At 46.0% G+C, this 26,847-nt stretch overlaps 1 protein-coding gene and 1 non-coding gene across 3 annotated transcripts in view; one reads left to right on the top strand and one right to left on the bottom strand.

The window, feature by feature from the left end:
* LOC133452316 (NACHT, LRR and PYD domains-containing protein 3-like) overlaps positions 1-26,847 on the top strand; it is a 92,477-nt gene that overhangs the window by 710 nt on the left and 64,920 nt on the right. Inside the window, exons 2-9 of one of the 2 annotated variants that reach the window (XM_061731554.1) lie at positions 414-546; positions 629-862; positions 992-1,108; positions 1,677-1,755; positions 1,980-2,187; positions 3,181-4,975; positions 5,228-5,401; positions 10,906-11,079. The exons of the other annotated variant lie outside the window; for it this stretch is intronic. Of the exons in view, the coding sequence (XP_061587538.1) occupies positions 458-546; positions 629-862; positions 992-1,108; positions 1,677-1,755; positions 1,980-2,187; positions 3,181-4,975; positions 5,228-5,401; positions 10,906-11,079 (2,870 nt within the window). The 5' untranslated portion in view covers positions 414-457. The remainder of the gene's footprint in view (positions 1-413; positions 547-628; positions 863-991; positions 1,109-1,676; positions 1,756-1,979; positions 2,188-3,180; positions 4,976-5,227; positions 5,402-10,905; positions 11,080-26,847) is intronic. 2 annotated transcript variants of the gene reach the window in all.
* On the bottom strand, positions 22,223-22,295 carry trnar-ucg (transfer RNA arginine (anticodon UCG)). The gene has a single exon. It is a non-coding gene; the product is annotated as a tRNA-Arg (tRNA).

Raw genomic sequence — 26,847 nt, 5'->3', positions numbered from 1 at the left:
TGGATACAGCATGTTTATCCCTGCTTATCATTGCACATTGAACCTTTGTCTCTGCAGATCAACCTCTGAGCTTCCTCACATTTACAGCAACACGGTTTTCAAGTTTCTCCACTAAAAACTGTGTTCACAGAATCACATCATTGTTGTTTCACACTTGTTCCAGCTAGTTAGAGCATGTTAGTCCTGGTGGACTGACTTAGTGGAGGACAGGATTACTTTGAGGCCCTCTCCAACAATTGGAAAGAAATACAATTAAAAATAGAGCCAAGTGACCTCTACTGCTCAGTAGAAGCAAAAAAACAAAAGAGGAACAAACCAGAGCAGGATCAGCTGGTCTGTGTCCAACACCAGTGATGTGTGTTTCCTCTGCAGATGAAGGTGTGTGTGTGAGCTGATGTGTGTTTCCTCTGCAGATGAAGGTGTGTGTGTGAGCTGATGTGGACGTGAATTCAGCAGAATGGACCAGTGTGAGGACGGAGAGGAGGGAGTCCCTCCCTCTAAAACCTCTCTGTGTGAGGAACATGAGAGTCAGAGCAAAGATCAGAGGTGAGATGAGCATCTCTAACTGTCCCTGACTCTTCTGCATGTCAGAGCTCAAGACTCACATCACCAAACATCATTATTACAGGAATCAACCTGGACCTGGACCTGGACCTGGACCTGGACCTGGACCTGGACCTGGACCTGGACCTGGACCTGGACCTGGACCTGGACCTGGACCTGGACCCGGACCTGGACCCGGACCTGGACCCGGACCTGGACCCGGACCCGGATCCGGACCCAGCTGTGTGTCCTTGAAGAGCGACAAGTCAATAGACTTTTATATTAACTTCAAAGGAGAGCAACATTCTGCTGTAAATAGGTGAGTGTATCCAAACGCTGCCAATTATTTATGTTTAATACTTTTTAAATAGACTGAATATTTTTATCTGAGTAACTTATTTTTCATATAAATAGAATATGTACATTTTGAACTTTTGTCTTCTATCAGGGTCCATCAGAAAGGAAACTCTCTTGAACATGAACCCAGCTGTTTGTCCTTGAAGAGTGACCAGTCAAATGACTGGTCCATTAACTTTAAAGGAGACCAACATTCTTCTTCAGAGAGGTGAGATGTATTCAAACACATTAAATGTATTTAAATCAGTCCTCATGTTAGGAAATGTCCACATGTTTCTTCCTGAGTAGATCGTGTAGTCCTGGACCCCTGTGGTCCTCCATCACCTGATGGTGATCTGAGCTTCCTCCTCATAGATCTTCATCTCCTGTCAGGAGCTTTTTCCTCTGGTTGACACATCTGGAGGTCTCACCTTCCAGAGGACTGATCCTGATGATGGTCCAGAGTTCCTCTTACTGATCCTGATGATGGTCCAGAGTTCCTCTTACTGATCCTGATGATGGTCCAGAGTTCCTCTTACTGATGATGGTCCAGAGTTCCTCTTACTGATGATGGTCCAGAGTTCCTCTTACTGATCCTGATGATGATCATGTGAATGAGCAGATTTCTCACTGAGGTTACATGTTCTCAGTGGATCAGCAAGACTAGTAAACCTTCACCACCACCAGTCCTCTGATGGACTGTCCTCATCCCAACAGGACTTCATGGACCTTCAGCTGCTGTTTGTCTCTGTGAGGACAGACATGATGTGAGCTAATTCTTCCTGGTTCCTCCACAGAGTGGACCAGCAGATCTCAGAGTCCCCCAGCGGTCCGTCTGTCCAGCAGCATCAGACACAGCTGGACTCCATCTTTCAGGTCTGTACATGAGCATCAACTGTTCTCCATCTGTTCTGTTGATGTTTGTCTCCATGCTGGTCTCTGGAGACCAGTGGACTGTCAGTCTGTCCATCATGGACCTGATGTTTGTCTCCATGCTGGTCTCTGGAGACCAGTGGACTGTCAGTCTGTCCAACATGGGTCTGATGTTTGTCTCCGTGGTTTCAGTCTGATTGTGTCCTTCATGTGGTCTTCTGTTCCAGCTGCTGGAGGACAACATTGTCCTGTTTGTGAAGAACGAGCTGAAGAAGATCCAGAGGGGTCTGAGTCCAGATTACCCAGAATCCCTAGAGCATCTGTTGGAGGGTGAGGATGAAGAGCAGAGGAGCAGCAGAGAGGCGTTTGTGAAGATCACAGTGAACTTCCTGAGGAGAATGAAGCAGGAGGAGCTGGCTGAGCGTCTGCAGAGCAGTAAGAGGATTTCTCTGAACATTTAAGCTGCTGGATAAATGTTCCAGAATGCCTCAGGACATGAACAACATTCACAGATCAGCCACAACATTAAAACTACTGAAAGATGAAGTACTGCTCTTCTTGTTCCAACAATGTTCTGCTGGAATCAAATCTGCATTCTTGATCCACATGAAAGTTATTTTGACCGTTGACACCCAGCTAAATATTTCTGCAGGTCAGTTGCCCCCACATGGTCCCAGCACCCCCCTACAGTAGCAGCCTCTCTGTACAGGAGTGGACCTCAATAAACATGTTTAATAATGAACTTAACTTATAAAAACACTTACATTCGATTAATCTCAAAGGCAAGACTGACGGAAACGTGGCTGCCATATCGCGCCAAACGGCCACTCCGACCCCCACCACCAACATTCATACACATTCACACGGGGCAAGGTGTCTTGCCCAAGGACACTACGGCAGCAATTGGGACAGAGCAGGATTCAAACCACTAACCTTCCGATTATTGGAAGACCCGCTCTACCACCTGAGCTACTGCCATCCTTTTAACCAACAAACACCACAAGATAACTGGAAGATTTTAGTCCTGGTTTTCCTCTTCCAGCAATCCTGCTGAACTCTAGATTGTCTTGATGGTTCTACAGATTATTTGATCAGGTCATCTTCTGGTGTTTTCAAATCCTAAACCTGGAAAATCCACTTCACAGACACCACAACAATAACAAGAACACAACAACCCATAAACACACAACCCATCAGGGCTGTACTGCTAACATCCTGGTACTAGAAACTCCAGGACCCCCAGATGTTCTTGTCACTTCCACGTCCTGAATGTTCAGAGTTGTTTTGGTGGTAAAAGTGATTCTACTCAATATTGTATAGCTCATCGTAACGTTAGAGACGATCAGTGTCGGTTCACATCCTGATTCTTTAGGAGAATTAAGTTGAACTTTATAAAACACTAATTGTTTTTTTTTCATGTGTATTCAGATGTTTCTGCTGCAGGTTGTAGAAAGCGGCTGAAGTCTAAGCTGAAGAAGAAGTGCCAGTGTGTGTTTGAGGGGATTGTTAAAGCAGGAAACCCAACCCTTCTGGAGCAGATCTACACAGAGCTCTACATCACAGAGGGAGGGACTGGAGAGGTCAACGATGAACATGAAGTCAGACAGATTGAAGCAGCTTCCAGGAAACCAAACAGAGCAGAAACAGCCATCAGACAGGAAGACATCTTTAAACTCCCACCTGGAAGAGATGAACCAATCAGAACAGTGATGACGAAGGGAGTGGCCGGCATCGGGAAAACAGTCCTAACACAGAAGTTCACTCTGGACTGGGCTGAAGGCAGAACCAACCAGGACATCCAGTTCCTGCTTCCATTCACCTTCAGAGAGCTGATTGTGTTGAAAGAGAGAAAGTTCAGCTTGGTGGAACTTGTTCATCACTTCTTCACTGAAACCAGAGAAATGTGCAGCTTTGAAGAATTCCAGGTGGTGTTCATCTTTGACGGTCTGGATGAGAGTCGACTTCCTCTGGACTTCCACAACAATGAGGTCCTGACTGATGTTACAGAGTCCACCTCAGTGGACGTGCTGCTGACAAACCTCATCAGGGGGAACCTGCTTCCTTCTGCTCGTCTCTGGATCACCACACGACCCGCAGCAGCCAATCAGATCCCTCCTGAGTGTGTTTCCATGGTGACAGAGGTCAGAGGGTTCACTGACCCACAGAAGGAGGAATACTTCAGGAAGAGGTTCAGGAACAAGAAGCAGACCAGCAGGATCATCTCCCACATCAAGAGATCACGGAGCCTCCACATCATGTGCCACATCCCAGTCTTCTGCTGGATCACTGCTACGGTCCTGGAGAACGTCCTGGAGAAAGTCCTGGAAATCAGAGAGGGAGGGAAGCTGCCCAAGACCCTGACTGAGATGTACATCCACTTCCTGGTGGTCCAAGCCAAACTGAAGAGGGTCAAGTATGATGGAGGAGCTGGGACAGATCCACACTGGAGTCCAGAGAGCAGGAAGATGGTGGAGTCTCTGGGAAAACTGGCTTTTGAGCAGCTGCAGAAAGGAAACCTGATCTTCTATGAACCAGACCTGAGAGAGTGTGGCATCGATGTCAGAGAGGCTTCAGTGTACTCAGGAGTGTTCACCCAGATCTTTAGAGAGGAGAGCAGCCTGTACCAGGACCAGGTCTTCTGCTTCATCCATCTGAGTGTCCAGGAGTTTCTGGCTGCTCTTCATGTCCATCAGACCTTCATTAAGTCTGGAGTCAACCTGCTGGAGGAACAAAGAAACACCTCCAGGTGGTTTAAAACCAGAGCCGTGACTGACCTCCATCAGAGTGCTGTGGACAAGGCCTTACAGAGTCCTAACGGACACCTGGACTTGTTCCTCCGCTTTCTCCTGGGTTTTTCACTGGAGACCAATCAGACTCTCCTACGAGGTCTGTTGGAACTAAAAAAAAGAAGTTCACAGAACAATCAGGAAACAGTTAAATACATCAAGAAGAAGATCAGTGGGGATCTGTCTGCAGAGAGAAGCATCAACCTGTTCCACTGTCTGAATGAACTGAATGATGGTTCTCTGGTGGAGGAGGTCCAACGGTACCTGAGGTCTGGACGTCTCTCCACAGATAAACTGTCTCCTGCTCAGTGGTCGGCGCTGGGCTTCATCTTACTGTCATCAGAAGATCTGGAGGTGTTTGACCTGAAGAAGTTCTCAGCTTCAGAGGAGGTTCTACGGAGGCTGCTGCCGGTGGTCAAAGCCTCCAAGAAAGTTGTGTAAGGACGAACACGGACACATCTGTTTTAGTTACAATCACATGTGTTCTTGGAGGAAACCATTAAATTCACTGTTCAACTAAGTTCAGGTTCATGTGGGACCAGTTCTCCTCAATGATTAATCTCAGGAAACTCAATACTTATTGATTATTAGTTTAAATAATCAGCATTTATTGATATTATATCATTTCGTTGTTAAAGGACAATCAACTTTTAAATAACCTCATGATCTCTCTTTAATCTCCTCTGCAGGTTGAGTGACTGTAACCTCTCAGGGAACATCTGTGCACTTCTGTCCTCAGTTCTCAGCTCTCAGTCCTCCAGTCTGACAGAACTGGACCTGAGTAACAACCACCTGCAGGATTCAGGACTGAAGCAGCTGTGTCCTGGACTGGAGAGTCCACACTGTCACCTGGAGTCTCTCAGGTCAGAATCCACCAAGTGTTCAACTAGTGACCGTTACAACTTTTTATTTGGTTATTTTATTAGATCCCCGTTAGCTGGTGACCTTTCAGAGCAGCTTCTCTGGGGTCTCATCAGAATCATCAGCTGAATTACAACATTATCATTAATTAAAATACGTAAACATACATGCTCACAACTCAGAGACAACAGACAGTAGGACACCAGCTAAAAGTACAAAAATAACATTATAATCAGCACAATGGCATTATGACTGTACATTTCCTCTTTTTAAAGTCAGGATTTAAATTTTTCTCATCACACTCTCAAACAAGATAAGATAAGATAAGATATCCTTTATTTTCTCCCTCAGTGGGGAAACGTATTTGTCGTCAGCAGTACACACATATAGGGGAGGGGTAAAAAGACTGAAAAGTCAGAAATAAAAAATATAAAATATATAAAAAATACAAAAAGATACGTATAAAATATGTATAAACACAGGATATGAACAGTATATACAGTTAAACAGTGCAGAAAAGCAGGTGGAGTGTTGTGAGGTTGACTGGCAGATTGGCAGATATTGCACATCTTATATTATTGCACATCTTATTGTCATATTATTGTCCACTGGCTACTGAGAGCAGGCCTGGTTGTACAGTCTGATGGCAGCGGGGAAGAAGGACCTGCGATGCCTCTCTGTGGTGCATCATGGGTGACGAAGCCGGTCACTGATGGAGCTCTCCAGGGCTCTGACAGTCTCATGAAGGGGGTGGGAGACATTGTCCATGATGGAGGACAGTTTAGCCACCATCCTCCTCTCCCCCACCACCTCCACCCGGTCCAGACTGCAGCCCAGGACAGAGCCGGCTTTCCTCACCACCCTGTCCAGTCTCTTCCTCTCTGCTGCAGTGATGCTGCTGCTCCAGCAGACACACCATAAAAGATGGCCGACGCCACCACAGAGTCATAGAAGGTCCTCAGGGGGCCGTCCCTCACTCCGAAGGACCTCAGTCTGCGCAGCAGGTGGAGTCGGCTTTGGCCCTTTTTGTAGAGAGCCTGGGTGTTTACAGTCCAGTCCAGTTTATTGTTCAGGTGAACACCCAGGTACTTATAAGAGTCCACAATCTCTATGTCCGTTCCCTGGATGTTCACCGGCGAGGGGGGGACTTTGCGCCGGCGGAAGTCCGCCACCAGCTCCTTCGTTTTACCAGAGTTAATCTGGAGGCGGTTCCGCTGGCACCAGTCCACGAATCTGTTGTTCAGTTCTCGGTACTCCGTCTCGTCTCCGTTGTTAATGACCTCTGCATGAGGAAGATGACGGCGTCCTCAACTCCGATGCTCGGCCGGTAGGCGAACTGCAGGGGGTCGGCGGTGGAGCTCACCAGGGGGTGCAGGTGCTGGAGGACCAGCCTCTCCAGGGTCTTCGCCAGGTGGGATGTCAGGGCCACCGGCCAGTAGTGGCTGGAGTTGCTGGGGCAAGATGACTTGGGCACCGGTACCACGCAGGACGTCTTCCACAGCTGTGGTACCTTGTGCAGCCTCAGGCTCATGTTGAAGATGTGCTCCACGATCCTGCACAGTTGCCTGGAGCAGGATCTGAGCAGCCTGGAGGTGATGCCATCCGGACCCGTTGCTTTCCTCACCTTGAGCCTGGCCAGTCCTCTCTCCACCTGGGCTGTGGAGAGCACCACGCTGGGTGGGGGGGTGGTGGGTGGGCTGGGCGGGGGGGGTGGTAGGTGGTCTGGGCGGGGGGGTGGTGAGTGGGCTGGGTGGGGGGTGGTGGGTAGGCTGGGTGGGGGGGTGGTGGGTGGGCTGGGCGGGGTTGCAGGGAGGGGGGTTGGTAGGTTCGGTGGAGTTGAGAGTGGGCTGGGGGGTTGTGGAGGGGGAGTAGCAGGGAGGGGGGTTGAGGTGAGAGTTCTTGGAGCAGAAGAGGCTCCAGTCGGGGGAAGTTGCAGCAGGGCTGGGTGGGTGGTGGGAGGGGTGTCTGGTTGTTCAAACCGGTTGAAGAACCGGTTCAGGTCATTCACCCACTCCTGGTCCCTGTCCAGTGCAGGTCTGGAGTTGTTACGTCCTGAGATGGTGTTCAGGCTCCTCCAGACCCCGCTGATATCGTCCCGCTGCAGCTGGTCTTCCATCCTCCTCCTGTAGCTGCTCTTCCCCTCCCTGATCTTCTTCCTCAGGTCCCTCTTCACCGTCTTCAGCAGGTCCCTGTCTCCTGATTTGAAGACCCTCCTTTTGTCCCTGAGCAGGCCTTTAATCTCAGGTGTGATCCAAGGTTTGCTGTTTGCAAACACTTTAACTGTCTTGGTGGGTATGGTGGAGTCTACACAGAAGTTGATGTAGTCCGTGATACAGCTGGTGAGACTGTCGATGTGGTCCCCGTAGTCCTCACAGAACACATCCCACACCGTAGTCTCAAAACAGTCCTGAAGAGTCTCCAGAGACTGTTCAGACCAGATATGTCTGGTGTGGGTGACTGCTGGTTGTCTTTGCACCAGAGGCTGATACAGGGGGAGAAGGTGGATCAGATCATGATCAGATCTTCCAAGCGGGGGCAGGGGGGATGGTGTATATGCCTCCTTAAGGTTGGCATAAAAAAGGTCCAGTGTTTTATTTCCCCTGGTGCTGCAGTTGACATACTGGCTGAAAGTTGGAAGTGTGGATGAGGGAGGGGCATGATTAAAATCCCCGGTAATAAGGAGGAGGGCATGTGGGTGCTGTGTCTGCAGCCTGCTCACACTGCTGTGCAGGACATTGCAGGCTGCGTCGGCATTAGCGGAGGGCGGGACATACGCAGTTATCGCGATAACATGCGAGAGTTCCCGCGGCAGGCAGTGTGGCCTCATGCTAATGGCTAGCAGCTCAATGTCCGTGCTGCAGAGTTGCTCTTTGATAGAGATGTTCCCAGGGTTACACCATCTATCGTTCACAAACACAGCAAGCCCCCCTCCTCTCCTCTTACCGCTGTCCCGTGTCCTGTCTGCCCTTATGAGGTTAAATCCGTCCAGAGCGACGGCGGAGTCCGGTGTTTGCTCCGTTAGCCAGGTTTCTGTGAACAGCATCAGGCTCCATTCCCGGTATTCCCGCTGGTGCCGTGCCAGCGCCGCTAGCTCATCCATCTTATTACAGATGGATCTCACATTCCCGGTGATGATGGTGGGGAGTGTGGGCTTGAAGCAGCGTTTCTTTTTCCGGCACATAACACCCGAGCGTTGTCCTCTTTTCCTCCTCTTCAGCTCGGGGGGAACATCGGGCTTGCAGCCGGTTAGCTTCCCCTGGCTACGGAGGGCTAACAGCTGATCGCGGGTGTAAAAAATTGAGCGTTTACTTCCTGTTTCGGTGGTTGCTGGGGTGATGAACCAGGTGAAAAATAGTAGAAATAAAAGGGCCAGCCTCACTGTTTTTCCAAACATGATGCCGCCCGATGAGCACAGAGAAAAAAAGCACGTCTCCACAGGAGACAGGACCGAAGAAAAAAAAGGTCCAAATAGGTAAAAACAGACAATAAATAAAAAACGAGTCGACGGAGCTGCTGCAACGTGTCGCCACTACCGCGGCGCCATCTTGAAAAAAAAAAAGATATTAAGAGAAATCAAATCAAGAGCTCAATTTAAAAAGAATACAAAAATATTTTCAATTTTTCAACAACACAACAACTTTCTGGACAGTGTGAGATAGAACAAACAATCATGTGCTGTTCACATTTTAACACCCCCCACACCCTTTTAGCAAAACTACACACAAACACAAAATAAATAGAGGAAAAGGAAACAGTGTCAAAACAATAAACAGTTTAATAGCTCAATTCTTAACACTCCATTTTATTTTCCATAATAAACAAAAATAACTTGAGCTTCTTGTTAAAGCTTATCATTTTATCTCAAGTCCAAAGTTCTGGTAATTCACTCCACACCACCATCGCTCTGTGATTCATTGTCTTTTGTTTTTTTTTGTTTTTTTTTTTTTAAAGATTTTTTTTTGGGCTCTAGTGGCCCTTTATTGAAGTTGCAGACTGGAAAGGGGTAGAGAGAGAGAATGGGGATGACATGCAGCAAAGGTGCGCAGGCCGGGATTCGAACCTGCGACCGCTGCAGGAGGAGGACTGTAGCCTCAGTATATGAGCCGCTGCTTAACCCACTGCGCCACCAAGCGGCCCCATTGTCTTCTGTTTTAAGTGACTTCTACATGGAGGCAACAGAAAATGACCTGCTGATGTTCGCCCCGACAAATGACTGTGTTTTAGTCATAACTACTTTATTGATTAAACTCATCAATTAATATTTCCTCCTACATTCTCCACTTCACCAGGATGGATGGGGATTCATTACTTCCACTGGTCTGATAAAGTTTCTGAATGGCTCAGCCAGCTGCTTTGTTCTGATTTACCTGCAGCCTGGCCAGGTTACGTTTGGTTGTACTGGACCAAATCACAGAGCAATAATCTACATTTGACAAGACCGATGCGTGTATCACCTGTTTAATCAAATCATTAGGCAGAAATTTCCTGCAGTGTTTAATCACAGCTATACCTCTACCCATTCTATGCACTATTTGGTCAACTTGTCTATTCCAGGACATTTGACTCTCTATAACATCCCCTAATACCTTCACTTCTGTTACTTGCTCTCTTACTACTTCATCCATAGTTAAGCATAGCACAGGGTCATTTATTAATACATGTTTTGAACCTAAAACAGTACACTTTCTCTTCACCTTATCCAGAACTCATTTGTTTCTTATCATCCATTTTTATGTTAATTTTAAATCCACCCTTTAAATCTGAAGTGAATTCAGCAGGCACATTTGCCGATGTATAAACTGTCAAATTGTCAGCATACATTGCAATGGTGGCATGATTTAGAATAAACAGTAAATCATTGATGAATATTGAAAATAAAAGCAGACCCAAAGAACTGCCTTGGGGAACCCCAGCTCACGCTCTCAGCTTGGAATCACTACCATTAAAGTAAACAGTGCTTTTCCCATCAGACAAATAACTCTACATGCAATAGTAGCTGATTCAAAACCATAGCAGCTTAACTTATTTAATAACACATTCTGGTAATTATTAACCTAGAGAACATGTGGAGGAGAGTGGACCATACACCTCCAGTTCTAAGATCTTTACACTGGTTTCCTGTCTGTCTAAGAATAGATGTTAAATCATGCTCCTGGTTTATGAATCTCTGACTGATTTTGGATCAAAATAAATCTCTGATCTCCTGGTCCATGATGACCAAAAAAGCAATCAGCTTTTGCTCCTCACCTGTGGAACAAACTCCCAGAATGCATCAGGGATGCTGAAACTCTCTATAGCCTTAAATGAAGTTGAAAATATTTTTATCTGTTTACCTTTTTATTGACTTATGTCTGTCTGTATTTAATTACTGCTTTTAAATTCTTAAATCTTTAATTCATTTTTTTAAATCTTTTTATTTTAAGCCCTTTGAGTTTTCGTGTACATGAAATGTTGTACAGAAACTTTCCTAAATAACCTCATGAACTCTCTTTAATCTCCTCTGCAGGTTGAGTGGCTGTAACCTCTCAGAGGACATCTGTCCACTTCTGTCCTCAGTTCTCAGCTCTCAGTCCTCCAGTCTGACAGAACTGGACCTGAGTAACAACCACCTGCAGGATTCAGGACTGAAGAAGCTGTGTCCTGGACTGGAGAGTCCACACTGTCACCTGGAGTCTCTCAGGTCAGAATCCACCAAGTGTTCAACTAGTGACGTTACAACTGTGGTTGATATTGAAAGATTGTTGATGTGTTCTGCTGATCCTCTGACTTTTCCTTCAGCGCCATCATCAGGTGAACACGAGGACAGAGTCACCTTTAGTCTCAGAGCAGTTCTCTCAGAGTCTCTGCATGTGTGTTGTGTTGTGTATCTGCAGGCTGTCAGGCTGTCTGATCTCAGAGGAAGGAAGTGCTTCCCTGGTCTCAGCTCTGAGCTCCAACCCCTCCCACTTGAGAGAGCTGGACCTGAGATACAACCATCCAGGAGAGTCAGCAGGGAAGCTTCTGTCTAGACTGGAGGATCCCCACTGGAGACTGGACACTCTCAGGTAGGAAGACAAAAGGACATCAGTGTGCTGGACTCTTCATGGTGTTGTTGTGGACATCATCTTTGTGGCTCTGGATTTTGTTGTGGAAATGTTTATTAATTAAAACACAGATACCTGCACCAACATGGCGGCCGTGAGGCTCGCCCCGGCGCAAGCCATAGTACTGTGTCTCACTCTAGTCTCAGTGTTGTTTGTTGATTGTACGTTAATGTACACCCGTCTGGAACTGATGAAATTAAGTTTCAACCTGCCTGTCACAGATCAATCTCTGATCAAACTGTTACCCGCGGAGATAAGAGCAAACAACAACTCGCTCAGCGATCCGACCTCCTGGAAGCACAAACCGGGCAGAGGCAGGCGCCGCGCTGGTGTCTTCTCCAGGTTCAGGAAGCGCCCTTACCGGCCCCCACTACCGGCCCTCCTGCTATCCAACGTGAGATCATTGAGACACAAAACCGATGAACTCTTCCTCCTCACCCAAACCAACAAGGATTTTCAGAACTGCTCTGCCTTCTGCCTGACCGAGACCTGGCTGGACGACACCGTGACAGACCAGGTGGTTACCCCACCTGGCTTTACTCTCCACCGCGCTGACAGGTCTGAGGTGCTGTCAACCAAGGCTAAAGGTGGAGGCATCTGCTTCATGATCAACAACCTATGGTGCAGCAACAGCTCCACACTCAACACCTCATGCTCCCCACATTTGGAATACATCAGCGTGAAATGCCGGCCGTCTTACCTTCCAAGAGAATTTGCCTCGGTGATCCTGGTCGGAGTTTACATTCCACCCTCAGCCAACGCTAACACCGCCATCACCGAGCTCGCCAACTACATCTCTTCTGTGGAAAGTCATCACCACGATGCCGCAGTAATCGCGCTGGGCGACTTCAACCACGCCGACCTGTCCACCGAGCTCCCTAGCTACATCCAACAGGTGACCTGCCCCAACAGGGGCAACAACACGCTCGACCACTGCTATGTGGCGTCCAGCGATGCATACCGGTCTTTTCCGCGGGTACCGCTGGGAAACTCGGACCACGCCATCCTCCTCCTCATTCCCAGATACCGCCAGAAAGTTAAATCCATCAAAGCCACCGAAAAAATAGCTAAATCCTGGTCCATCTCCAGCATCGACACCCTGCGTGCCAGCCTCGACTGCACGGACTGGGACGTTTTCAGACCAGGTGTGGAGAGCGCTGATTACCTCGATCAGCAGTATGACGCGATGACGTCATGGATCTACTACTGCCAGGAGACGTACATCACCACCAAAACCGTGAGAATACACAGCAATAATAAACCATGGTTCAACAAAGAAATTCAACTTCTACGCAAAAAAAAGAACACAGCCTACCACAGTGGAAACAAGGAACTCTATAACTCTGCAAACTCAGAACTCCGATCAGCCATCAGGAAAGCAAAAGCACGATATGGAAAACACTTAGAAAATCAGCTCACATCTAACAACACCAAAACAGTCTGGAATAAATTAAAAAACATGACCAACACAAAAAATACCCCCCCCCCCATATCCAGCACAGACCCCCAGCTACCGGACAAGTTAAATAAATTTTACACTCGTTTTGAACAGTCCCCTGGATCTCCATACTCTCCACCCACCCCGCCCCCCTGCCCCCCCTTTGCCATCACAGAGGAGGAGGTCAGGAGGGCCTTCAGGAAAGTAAAGAGAAGGAAAGCTGCTGGGCCCGATGGAGTGAGCCCAGACACACTGTTCCACTGTGCAGAACAGCTTGCCCCACCATTCACCAAACTGTTCAACTCCATGCTTCGTCACTGCACTGTTCCTGACTGTGCCAAGGACTCGATCATCATCCCTGTGCCAAAATCCAACAAAATCTCCTGCCTCAATGACTATCGCCCCATCACCCTAACATCGATAATTATGAAAACATTTGAACGCATTATTCTCTCCCACCTGAAAGCTCTCACCTCCCCCCTACTGGACACTCACCAATTTGCATATCGCTCAAACAGATCTGTGGAAGATGCAGTGAACCTGGCCCTTCACAGCTCACTCCAGCACCTGGACTCACCCAACACCTACACCCGCACCCTTTTTATGGATTTTAGTTCTGCCTTCAACACCATAGATCCGGTCAAACTCTTCAACAAAATGCTGGACATGAACATTCACCCCTCCCTATGTTACCTAATCAGGAGCTTCCTGTGGCAGAGGCGTCAGAGGGTTAGGATAGGCGGACTCCTGTCCGGTCCTCTGACCCTCAGTACTGGTGCCCCCCAGGGCTGTGTCCTCTCCCCCTGGCTCTTCTCCATCTACACCAACTTACTCACATCTCACCACAGGACAGTCTCCATCTATAAGTATGCGGATGACACAACCATAACTGGACTCATCACCAACAACAACGAAACTCATTACAGAGAGCAGGTGGCCCAAGCTGTAACTTGGTGCCAGGACAACAACCTCCAACTCAACACTTCCAAAACCAAAGAACTCATAACAGATTTCAGAAGCAAACCACCCCCCAAAACACCCCTACTCATCTCTGGACAACCTATCACAATCACAGACTCCTACAAGTTCCTGGGCATTCATATCAACAACACACTCAAACGGGACCTTAACACAAGCCATGTAATAAAAAAGGCCAACCAAAGACTATTCCACCTCAGGCAGCTCAAGAAATACAAAGTAAAACACAATCTCCTCCTTCAGTTCTACACAGCCATCCTAGAAAGCATCCTCACAGCTTCCATCTCAGTCTGGTACGGCAGTCTGGACACCCACTCACGCAGCAAACTCCAACGTATCATAAAAAAAGCATCTCTAATTACAAACACCCCCCTCCCATCACTTGATTCACTTTACCATAAACGCACAATAACAAGAGCACATACAATAATCTCTGATTCAACACGACCAGCTAACCACCTGTTTCAACTGTTGCCCTCCGGCAGACGCTTTAGGTCCATTTCAATAAAAACAACCCGGTTCAAAAACAGCTTCTTTCCCACTGCCATCAGGCTACTGAACTCCACTCATCTCCGTACTCCATCTGTGTTAAATGTATAGTCTGTATGTAAATGTCTGCTTTAATGTCGATGTCTGCTCATGCATGTATGTTAAATGTATAACTGATGTCTGTTGCCACAGTACTATGTGCTGGCACTATGCTGTGCCGAAAGCAAATTCTGCCGACTTGTCGTGCAGTCCTTAATAAATGAATTGAATTGAATTGAATTGCACGGGACATGTGGATGTTAGTCCTCTTAGAGCAGGGGTGTCAAACTCATTTTCACCGAGGGCAACATCTATCATGGTCACAGTTCATGGTTTTTTTTTGCTGTGTTACTGACTCTCCTGTCGTCTGGATCCTGCCACCCTCATCAGCCTCATTCCCTTCACCTGTGCTTCCCCGGCCCAGCTCCACACCTGGTTTCCCTCATCAGTTTCCCCTTCATAAACCGGCCCATTTCCTCATACCAGTTGCCAGATTGTCGTGTGTTTTTGCCTCGCTTTCCAGCCTTCATGTCCTGTTCTGTTTCTGCCTGCCTGCCTGCCTGTGACCCTGCCTGATTCCTGGTTTATGGATTTTTGCCTGCCCGTTTTGGTTTTGTTTGCCTGATCTGCCTGACTACCCGGTTTGACCCCTGCCTGCCTTTGACTAAGATTAAAGCCTCTTTGACTCTGATCTGCCTGGTGTTGTGCATTTGGGTTCTCTGTACTGTCTGAGCCGTGACAGTAAAATCTGGCCAAAAGAATGAACCCAGCCAACATGGACCTACCACGTAAGGAAGAGGATTTATGGGATTTTTTTTATGGGGACCAAGTGGCGTTCTACCATCGTACGGTGAAGGGGACAGGGACATGCCCCCAGTTCCGGCCTGTTGCTGTTCCCGAGGTGGTCCCGGACCCACCCCAGTCTCTTCCCCCTTTCTGGGGAACACGCCTGGCTCTGGGTGGGCCCAGGAGCCTGCAGGCTCAGGGGAGGCAACTGTGTGGACTGTTGGGACATCTGTGATCTGTCCCTTGAGGGGGGGCCAGCGCCATGGACCCGGGCTCCCCCGCAGCCAGCGCCACGGACCCGGGCTCTCCCGCAGCCAGCGCCACGGACCCGGGCACCCCCGCAGCCAGCGCCACGGACCCGGGTTCCTCCTCAGGCAGCTCCGAGGACCCGGGGTCTTCCCGAACCAGCTCTGGGGATCCTCTGTCCCCCAAAGCCGGCTCCCCGCCTCCTGTCAGCCCCGACTCCGGCTCCCCGCCTCCTGTCAGCCCCGACTCCGGCTCCCCGCCTCCTGTCAGCCCCGATTCCGACTCCCCGCCTCCTGTCAGCCCTGACTCCGGTTCCTGAGGCGGTCCCGCAGCCCTCTGTTCTTGAGGCGGTCCTGCAGCCCTCTGTTCCTGAGGCGGTCCCGCAGCCCTCTGTTCCTGAGGCGGTCCCGCAGCCCACTGTTCCTGAGGCGGTCCCGCAGCCCACTGTTCCTGAGCCGGTCCCTGTTCATGAGGCGTTCCCGCCGCCAGTCTCTGTTCCTGAGGCGGTCCCGCCGCCAGTCTCTGTTCCTGAGGCGGTCCCGCCGCCAGTCTCTGTTCCTGAGGCGGTCCCGCCGCCAGTCTCTGTTCCTGAGGCGGTCCCGCCGCCAGTCTCTGTTCCTGAGGCGGTCCCGCCGCCAGTCTCTGTTCCTGAGGTGGTCCCGCCGCCAGTCTCCGTTCCTGTGGCGGTCCCGCCAGTCTCTGTTCCCCTTCCTGAGGCGATCCTGGATGGATCTGCCCAGCCCCGGCCCGACCAGCCGGCCGCGCTCCCAGACCGACCCTCTGACCAGCCTGCCGCAGTCCCAGACCGACCCTCTGACCAGCCTTCCAAGCCCCCAGACCGACCCCCGGATCAGCCTGCCAAGCCCCAAGACCGACCCCCGGACCAGCCTGCCAAGCCCCCAGACCGACCCCCGGCCCAGCCTGCCAAGCTCCCAGACCGACCCCCGAACCAGCCTGCCAAGCCCCCAGACCGACCCCCGGACCAGCCTGCCAAGCCCCCAGATCGAACCCCGGATCCGCCTGCCAAGCCCCCAGATCGAACCACGGATCCACCTGCCAAGCCCCCAGACCGACCCCCGGAACTGCCTCGCTGGTCTGCCCGGCACCGAGGTCGGCCCCCGGAACTTTGGCCTCAAACAGATCATTTCTATACAAATAGTCACATAACTGGCTGGGTTGGGGTCTAACATACATGTGGTTGACTTAGCTCTATTGACGAGTGAGGTCAGCTCAGGGAGGTCTACAGGATCAAAACAGTCTAGAGTCAAGTCAGAGCCTAGGGAAGTCGCTAAAGCTGAAGAAACACCTACAACCGGCTGGTTGATTTCTTCTCTAATTCTCGTGATTTTACTGTTAAAGAAGCTCATAAAGTCTTCACTACTGAGAGCTGCAGGAATGCACAGCTCAACAGAGTTGTGACTCTTTGTCAGCCTGGCTACAGTGCTGAACAGAAAACGTGGGTTACTTTTGTTATCCTCTATCAACGTTGAATAATAAGCTGTTCTGGCTTTGCGAATGGCTTTTTTATATACTATTAGAATATCTTTCCATTCACGATAAGAGTCTACAGACTTACAAGAGTACCACTAACAGAGACTTAGAGCTTAATGATCGTATATTTAGTAATCCGCATCTAATTTTTCGAACTTTTGGAGGGCGGGGAACTGCAACCACTTCTATTTTGCTAGGCACCTGGCTAGAGTCGCCAATATCATGTAATCCTACAGTTTTAGAGTCGCTAATTACATAATGCAATCCTAGTTTTATTGGCAGGCGTTGGTCCTCGAGAAGCAGCAGAGAAGTGTGTTAAACTACAGCTCTGCATCCTGGCCTGGACCCTGCATTGTCAGGGGGAGTGTCTAATAACATTGGCCAGATTTCTAGACATAAGAGCAGCACCATCCCGGGTGGGATGAATGATGCTTCCCACTCCCGTCAACATTTTTGCTGACGTTTCCTCTCTTTAGGACGAGGTGGGGTGTCTGGAGCCTCTGTAAACATCTTCACTTGACTTGTTTTTAAAAGGCGCGCGGTGCAGTGAGCAGCAGTGAGAGGTAACTAGGCAACAGAGCGTGAAGGGGCGGCCATCTGCAGGGCAGGCAGAGAGCGCAGACAGAGAGCGTACCGACATATGTTGCTCTCTTTAATATATCCTGTCCTTTATTCTGTTCATTATTGTTAGTTCGTTGTTCATGTGCGTGTATGACAGACGTGCATGGGACAATTGTCAAATACGGAATCAACTGCGTTCCTATTGGTTCAATACGCAACTTTTAATTCCCAATTATGTCACAATTCTGTATTTCAAGGGATGGGTGGCAAGCCTACGTGGGCCACAAAATGACATGGCGGGCCACATCTGGCCCGCGGGCCTTGAGTTTGACACATGTGTCTTAGAGGAAGGTATACATTACAAAAGAGATGTGACCCTTTCATCTACATTTACATGTTTTATATCTCCCTCTTCCATCCTGTTCCTTCCAGCTGTTGGCCTTTTGTTACAAACCATATCATGTGTGAATGTTTTCCATGACACTTTGAGCAGAGATCTTTGAGCAGACGGAGCTGCTGCAGCTCATCTGGTGCTGCAGCAGAGCTGATAGATGCAGTTCACAACTCTGAGCCGTTCTTGACCCGGTAAACATCCCAGAACCACAGCAGTGTGGTTTTCTGGCCCATCACAGCACAATAACAGCTGCACCTTCACTCATCCATGACACGGTCTCCTCCTGCTGCTGATTCAGCAGAGATGAAATCAGATGAAAAGAATGTGTTGAAACTGTGCTGGAAGGTGACGATCACAGGACAGACTTCAGAGATGCTGCATTCAAGTGCATCTGTCCAAGTGTTGGACTGTCCCTTCATCCGTGTGTGAGAGCCATGTAATGTCCATGTTTGCTGAAAGAGACTGAGCTGGTCTGACCCCCCTCTTCCTTTCAGGGTGGAGCCTGCTGGACAACGATGGATGACACCAGGTCTGAGGAAGTGTAAGTGTGTTTTTATTTCATTAACACGTTCATCCATCTTCACACTGTCACATCACTCCTTCATGAGTCCATCAATGATCAATAACTGATCAATAATAACTGCAGCTGGGTTGTTTGTTCTCTCCATCAGATTCCTGTCAACTCACCGTCGACACAAACACAGTCCACAAACGCATCAAACTGTCTGATGACAACAGGAAGATGATGTTTGTGTGGAAGGATCAGTCATATCCTGATCATCCAGACAGGTTTGATTCCTGGTACCAGCTGCTGTGTAGAGAAGTTCTGACGGGTCGCTGTTACTGGGAGGTCCAGAGGAGAGGAAGAGTTTCTGTATCAGTGAGTTACAGAAGAATCAGCAGGAAAGGAGACTCTGATGACTGTAGATTTGGATGGAACGATCATTCCTGGAGTCTGGACTGTTATGGTGATGGTCGGTACCAAGTCTGTCACAATAACAGAGTAACATCTTCCTCCTCCTCTTCCTCAGTCTCTGACAGAGTAGCAGTGTATGTGGACGTTCCTGCTGGAACTCTGTCCTTCTACAGCGTCTCCTCTGACAGACTGATCCTCCTCCACACCTTCAACACCACCTTCACTGAACCTCTCTATCCTGGGTTCTGGTTTGGTTCTGGTTGTTCAGTGTCTCTGTGTTGAGTTCAGTCTCCAGAGTCTCCTCCTGTCAGAGAAACTGTCTCTGTTGGACAGATAGTTGAGTCTGTACATGTCTGTCTCTGTTTCCATCAGAACACCTGAATCACATGTTGCTGAAACTGTTCTGAATGATTCCTTGGAAACTTCTTCCTCTTCCGGTCCTTTAAAGGTGAAGCTGCCGTTATTCCAGGATCCACATGTTGTTCTTCTGTCTGTTTCCTGTCAGAGCTTCACGGTGAACAGCAGCATGTTGTTTCTCTGCAGCTCAGTTCAGCTCAGATCATTCAGTTCATGTCAGCTGCAGGTAGTTTGCTGCACATGTGACCAACTGTGACGTCAGAGAGGAATCACTGAGCTGCGATCAGCCAAGATGAAGTTATAACCTGCTGTCAGATCTGAGCACAAGGTTGCTGTGCAGCCAGGGTTCATCCTGGTCTTTATTCACACCACTTCCTGTTCCAGCCATGACATCACTACTGGACTGTCAGGTCTCTGTCATGCTAAAGGGTTTGTTTATATGTGAGCTCTCACCAAGATGAATAAGATGATCCATCCATCAGCTAGAACTGCTTCTTCATGTTCAGGGTCCCGGGGGTCGGCCTGGTTGATTTTAAATGTACTATGATGATTGTTATGTACATTTGTCAGTAGAAGGAGAAATCAACAACAATAATGTGCTTCTATGGTTCCTAGACTGTAGAAGAACTGGACAAACCCTCCATGACGTCATCTGTAATGTTGTTTTCAGCTCTCATTTTCTCACCTAATGATTCAGTGAGTCAAGAAAACTGTTTGGAAATAAGATGTTTTTATTGCAATCACAGATTTTATGATCCATCGTCCACTGGATTACATTTCTACCAAATCTATATTTCTGTAGATACCAAATATAATCATCTGTTTTCCTCCATCAGAAGCTGTTTCAGCATCTAGAGTGCAGACTGCAGCTCAGGGAGGGGGTTTTGTGTATTACTGATCAATATTAAAGTGTTTATGATGTCACCACATGAGTGTTGGTTTGTCTTTAAGCCGCTTAGATAAATGTCATTCTGGTTGCTGCCATCTTGTCCGTACAAATCAACCATCAGCATCGATGCCAACTACTGTCCATAGATGCAAAAGGGGAACAAGTCCTGGGGCCTTATGTACTAAGAGTGCGGCGCACAAAAAACGTGCGTACGCCACTTTCAACGCTCACGGTCGGATGTACAAAGAATGACGTGAACGTAGAAAGCTGCGGTCCTTCACTCACACATTAAGGCTGTTGTACGCACTTTTCTGAGGTTTTGTCCGTTGGCGACACTCACTGGTGATGCAGTGAAGTGCAGAATATGAGGAAACTTAACGTCAACAATACGTTCACGACCACGTGAAGGACACGACAGTCCCCACATCACCAGATAAGTTACACAAGAGTGGAGCTGCAACAATCTCACAATCAACCACATGATCTGAACAAATAACTAAAGGAGCTCAACGATGGAACCTGCAAATCCTGATGGAGCTTTGGCTCCGTTAGAGGAACCTGCTGATGCAGGATCAGGAGCGAGTCTCCAGGGACCAGACTGATCTGATGGTCCAGGACTAAAACTGAACCATCAGCTGGTTTAGTCCTGGACCTGCTGGTCCAGGACTAAGACTGGACCATCAGCTGTTTTAGTCTGGACCTGCTGGTCCAGGACTAAGACTGGACCATCAGCTGGTTCAGGTACCAAGAGGATCTTCTGGATCTCTGCCTGAACTGGACCAGCTGCTCCGGTTCAGACCAACATGATGCTTCAGCTGGAGCTGCTGCAGGTCGGACATCTGTCTGTCACCATGACGACCGTATGGGAGGACTACTGATAAAAGCCAGATCCTAAACATCCCATAACTGTGTCTGGACAGAAATACATTAAAATTAATTTTGAAGCAAAAACCGGTGTTGTGCCAAAAAGTGATTGCCTGCCAGAATCTGATTTCTTCTGATTTGTGGCCGCGGGAGCGCGCACAGCAGCCCGTTGAGCGAGAGCGCTAAACCGTCAGATTTCAGATTATGAAGCTCAAGAATGAGATCAAGTCATATTTAGGCAGAAACAACTTTTCATTAACTGTATTTGGCCTTCAATCACTCTTTGGCACGACACCTGTCTCTCCTCCTGCGGATGCAACACTCCGAGTTACAGCAACTTTGCTCTTTATTTCTCACGTTTGCACCTCGATAATCCCGTCGGCACAAATTGTCTTTATTTCTGCAGCAGAGGAATCAGATCGTGATGCTTCATGTTTTAAATATAAATGTATTTTGTTCACATTGTTATACTTATGAGGGTGGTGATCGCGGACATCCATAATGTGTAAGACTAAATACACGGGTACATTGGTCTTAATCCGTTAGTATATAATATGCATGACAATAAAGCAGAACGAGCCGTTTTTCATCCACCAAAAATTCTGGTGTCGGTTCTTAAAATACAAACAAGAAAAGCAGAGTGTAATGATGCACTAACGCTGCCCATAAACATTCACAAACCCGTACGATCATAATAAAACCACAACTCTTCACGGAACGCAACGCAACGCAAAGCAAAGAACACCATAATGTAGGTGTCAAAGTGAATCCCAGAAGGGCCGGTGTCCTGCATGTTTTAGATGTTTCACTGCTTTAACACACCTGATTCTAATTAATCATCGTCACCAACTTGTCATCAAAGTCTGGATAGTTCTGTTGATGACACAGTCACTTGTATCATGGTGCAATGAAGCAGGGAAACATCTAAAACCTGCAGGGACACCAGCCCTCGAGGACTGGAGTCCGACACCCCTAAATGCCCCAAAATGAATTATTTATTCCAGCTCAGAGCATTTTCTTGTTAGGATGAGCGGTTTTTAATGGATAATTATCTTCATATCATATTCAAACATATATTTGAGGGAGGAGACGGGGCGGAGTGTTGTGCTCCTGCATGTGCGCTCAAATCCACGCTGATTGGGATGTTCAGAGAAACCTGCGTGGATTTGGGCGTACGCACAGCTTTGTACATATGAATTTTTGCGTTCTTGTTAATTCCACGCACGGATTCACGTTGAAATCCATGCACTCTTAGTACATGAGGCCCCAGATCTAACTATCTGAAGGCTCTATAACCACAGAGGGACTTGAACCCTCAATCTTCTGATCCGAAGTCAGACGCCTTGTCCATTAGGCCATGTGGTCCACGAGTTTCTCCTCTGAGGTGACCGAGAGGTTAGGGTGAAGTATGAATCTTCCACCGATAGACGGGGAGACTTCTTCTTTGGTATGATGATACCTACATACGGGACTCAGGACTGAGGGTGCGCACGTTACGCAACGGGCGCACGTTACGCAACGAGTCTGAGAGAGATGCACAGACGCAGAAGAAACTAATCGGCGAATTTTACCTCAAATTACTTTAAAAATTACTGCCACTAATCGGCGAAATGCCACCAAAATCGAGCAAACAAAATGAGATGGATGAGGAAATGGAAGAAATCAGGAGATCACTGTCGCTCATGAGTGAAGAGTTAAGTAACGTCTCCAAACAACAGACCAAACTTATTGAATTGATGAACGAGGTAAAAAATCTCAAATCAATCATCAAGGAAAAGGATATGAAAATCCATGATATGGAGAAAAGAATTGAAGATCTGGAACAATATACGCGTATGGATGATGTGGTTATTTCAGGCCTGGAAACAAAGCATCAAACATATGCCAGAGCGGCGGCAACCGCAAACAAAGGAGAGGACGCCCCGGACCAAGAGCTGCAAACATTGGAGCAACAAGTTACACAGTTCTTTGACAGCAGGGATATTTCCATTGCCAGGAATAACATCTCGGCATGTCACACACTGCCCAGAAAGGACAGCAGAACAAAGCCTGTCATCATAATTCGCTTTGCCAATAGGAAAAGCAAAATTGATCTATTAAAACAGGGTAAGAAGCTGACCGGCACAGGTGTTTATGTGAATGAGCACCTCACTAAAAAGAATGCGGAGATTGCAAGGGAGGCACGCATCCTAAGAAAACAGAATAAAATACAAGCAACATGGACGAGGAACTGCAAGATCCTGATACGGCTGAACGGACCTCCTGAAAGTGCAAAGGTGGTGACGGTGAGAGAATTAAAAGATCTGGAAAAGTACAAATAAACACCCTTGCGCAGAAGAGGAGCCACAAAAATGTGTGCGCATTTTTTTCTGTTTTTTGTTTTGTTTTGTTGACTCTTGTTCACTGTAAAGTAACAAGCAGAAGTGGATAAACATACGGACATTAACAAATTGGAGAGGGATTATTTCTTTCCATTTGATGGATTACATGATGATGACTTTGGAATTGAGGAGTCTGAAAAATCGGGATTAAGAAACGGTCTGGATGTCAATTGTGCTGCAATGAACAATGAGGAACTGAACCTGAAAACATTCACTTTTTCTGAGCACAAACTGTGTGATCCTGAGAGCAACATTGATCCAGAGAATAATTTTTACAACCGCATCTGCAGCAACTGTGAGTATTACACAGACGAACAATTCAAGAATAATGTCTCAATGAACGGTAACCTTTCATTAATACACTTCAACGCAAGAAGCCTGCACAGGAACTTTGTACAAATTAGGGACTACTTGGGACAATTTAACATGTTCAGTGTTATTGCTGTGTCTGAATCGTGGCTGTCACATGAGAAGGAAGCTGATGTAGAACTAGAGGATTATGAATTATTCACTACTAATAGAACAAACAGACAGGGTGGAGGGGTTGCGCTGAATGTGCATAACACTTTCAAAACGGAAAAAGTTGAATCCATGTCAATAAGTGTAGTTAAATATCATGGAAATGGTTACAGTTGAAATTAGTATTGATAAATATAAAAGTATAATCATCAGTTGTGTATATGGAACTCCGGGGTCTTGTGCAGATATATTTAACGATAATATAGGACATCTATTTGATAAGAAAGTGGAGAATAAGATATTTGTTTGTGGCAACTTTAATTTAGATTTGTTGAATGCAAATGAGTACAAAAAGACAAGAGATTTTCTGGATACAATGTATTGTTTAAGTTTATTTCCTACTATCCTCAAACCAACTAGAATATCAACACATAGTGCTACACTGATTGATAATATTTTTTTCAATGATATTGGGAGTAAAGTTACGAGTGGTATACTTGTGAATGATATAACGGACCATCTTCCGGTCTTTTTAATTGTACAGAATGGAACCCGGATGACAACTCAAACTACAAGTACTAAATGGATTCGTAAAAAATCTTTTGTAACCTCGCAGGCCCTAAAAAGGGATTTATCCAGACATAATTGGTATCAGGTGTATTCCCATCAAGATCCAAATAAGGCATATGATGAATTCATCAATATCTTTATGTTGTTATTTGACAAACATTGTCCTTTACAACGACAGAGAATTTATAAATATGATGAGAAGCCCTGGATCACCAAAGGGTTAGACAACGCCTGTAAAAAGAAAAATGCATTGTACAAGAACTTTTTAAAACATAGAACTAAGGATGCAGAAAACAGATATAAAAAATACAAAAACAAATTAACCACAATCATGCGAGCTAGTAAGAAGAATTATTATAATAAACTGTTAGAATTACATAAAAGCAACACGCAAAGGACATGGAAAGTATTAAGTAATATCATAAATAAAAGCAAAAACAAGTATGACTATCCAAATTATTTTGTTGATAACAATAAGCAAAATGTAAATACACTCAAGGATATTGTTAATGAATTTAATGATTATTTTATAAATGTTGGGCACAATTTGGCGATGCAAATTTCTGACCCAAAAATGAAAGATGATGTCAGTGAAAAGAATATTGATATTAATCCAAATACTATATTTTTGACTAAAGTGGACGAGAATGAATTGATTGAAGTAGTAAATAAATTAAAAAATAAAAAGTCAACAGATCATAATGACATCGATATGAACTTAATAAAACATTTAATTCCATCCATAGCAAAACCATTAACGTATATTTGTAACCAGTCACTTCAAAAAGGCATATTTCCCAAAAAAATGAAAATTGCAAAGGTCATTCCTATCTTTAAAAATGGTAATAGGCACAACTTTTCTAACTATCGACCAATTTCTCTACTTACTCAATTTTCTAAAATACTTGAGACATTATTTGCACACAGACTGGAGGATTTCATAGAAAAACATCACCTTCTGAGTGGCCAGCCATATGGTTTTAGAACAAATCGCTCTACCACAATGGCAGTTATGGAACTGATTGACAATATTTCGACAAATACTGATAATAATGAATATACAGTCGGGGTTTTCATCGACTTAAAGAAGGCTTTTGACACCCTTGATCACACGATATTATTAAATAAGCTTGAAAGATATGGGTTTAGGGGGGTCGCAAAGGCATGGATTAAAAATTATTTAGAAGACCGTTATCAATATGTCCAGATCAATAATGAAAAGTCTGAACAAAGGATGTGACATGTGGGGTACCACAAGGCTCAGTGTTAGGCCCAAAGCTCTTCTCACTGTACATTAATGATATTTGCAATGTATCCTGTATACTAAATTGTATTTTATTTGCTGATGATACAAACCTTTTTTGTTCAGGTAAACACTTAGAAAAGCTCCTAAATACAGTAGAAACTGAACTTAAGAAAATAAAAAGGTGGTTTGATGTGAATAAGTTATCATTAAATATAAGTAAAACTAAATGTATTATTTTTGGAAATAGACCTATTAACCAAAGTGTACAAATCACTATTGATAATGTGGAAGTGGAAAGAGTTTTTGTTAATACATTTCTTGGAGTGGTTATTGACCATAAGCTGTGCTGGAAGCCTCACGTTAACTTCTTAAAAAACAAAATATCAAAAACCATTGCAATTCTATATAAATGTTAAAATATTCTAACATTAAACGCATTAAAACTCCTGTATCAATCTTTAATAAAACCATATATAACATACTGTATAGAAGTATGGGGATACACATTCAAGACAATCACGAAACCAATATTCTTACTTCAAAAAAAGCAATGCGACTCATAAACAAAGTTGAATACAAGCACCCAACCAACCAATTATTTATAGATTCAAATTATCTTAAATTCAATGAACTGGTGGACTTCAAAACTGCACAGCTCATGTTCAAAATCAACAATAACATGCTGCCAGACTGTATCCAAAATATGTTCAATTTAAGACAAAGCCATTCCAACCTCAGAGGGGAAAGTATATACAGAAAATCAACAATCAGAACCAACACTAAACTGAGATGCTACAGTGGCAGCGGTGGATGTATGGAATAAATTAGATATAGATTTGAAATTATGTAGATTATTTAAAAAAACATTGAAAAGAAGGATGATTTCCTGTATTTATTTATTTAATTGGTGATTTGCTTTGATTTTTTAAGGATGAAGGTAACATGTAGACTGCACCTTTATTTCAAAAATCTTTTATTTTTTGAGGAATGTTTGTTATCCCCACAGAGGCAATTTGTTTTACGGGCAGTCTTTCTCTTACTTTTTGCTTTTATTTTATTAATTTAATTAATCTTTTTGAGGGTAGGCAAATAATAAGCTTTGCTTCAGCCTACCCCTTTTTCGGTCTAGATGTTATTTGTTTATTTGTATACTGGAAACTTTTTTGTTATGTTATCTTTGAACAATTGAACGTTTTCTTGTTGTCAGTTTTACTCTTGTTTTTTTATTTATTTTTTTTGTGTCATGACCGAAAATAAACTA

The sequence above is a fragment of the Cololabis saira genome, chromosome 10, assembly GCF_033807715.1.
Source record: "Cololabis saira isolate AMF1-May2022 chromosome 10, fColSai1.1, whole genome shotgun sequence".
In the NCBI taxonomy this organism is placed as follows: domain Eukaryota; kingdom Metazoa; phylum Chordata; class Actinopteri; order Beloniformes; family Belonidae; genus Cololabis; species Cololabis saira.
The sequence above is the reverse complement of the archived record's forward strand: the minus strand, read 5'-3'. Positions and strand labels throughout refer to the sequence as shown.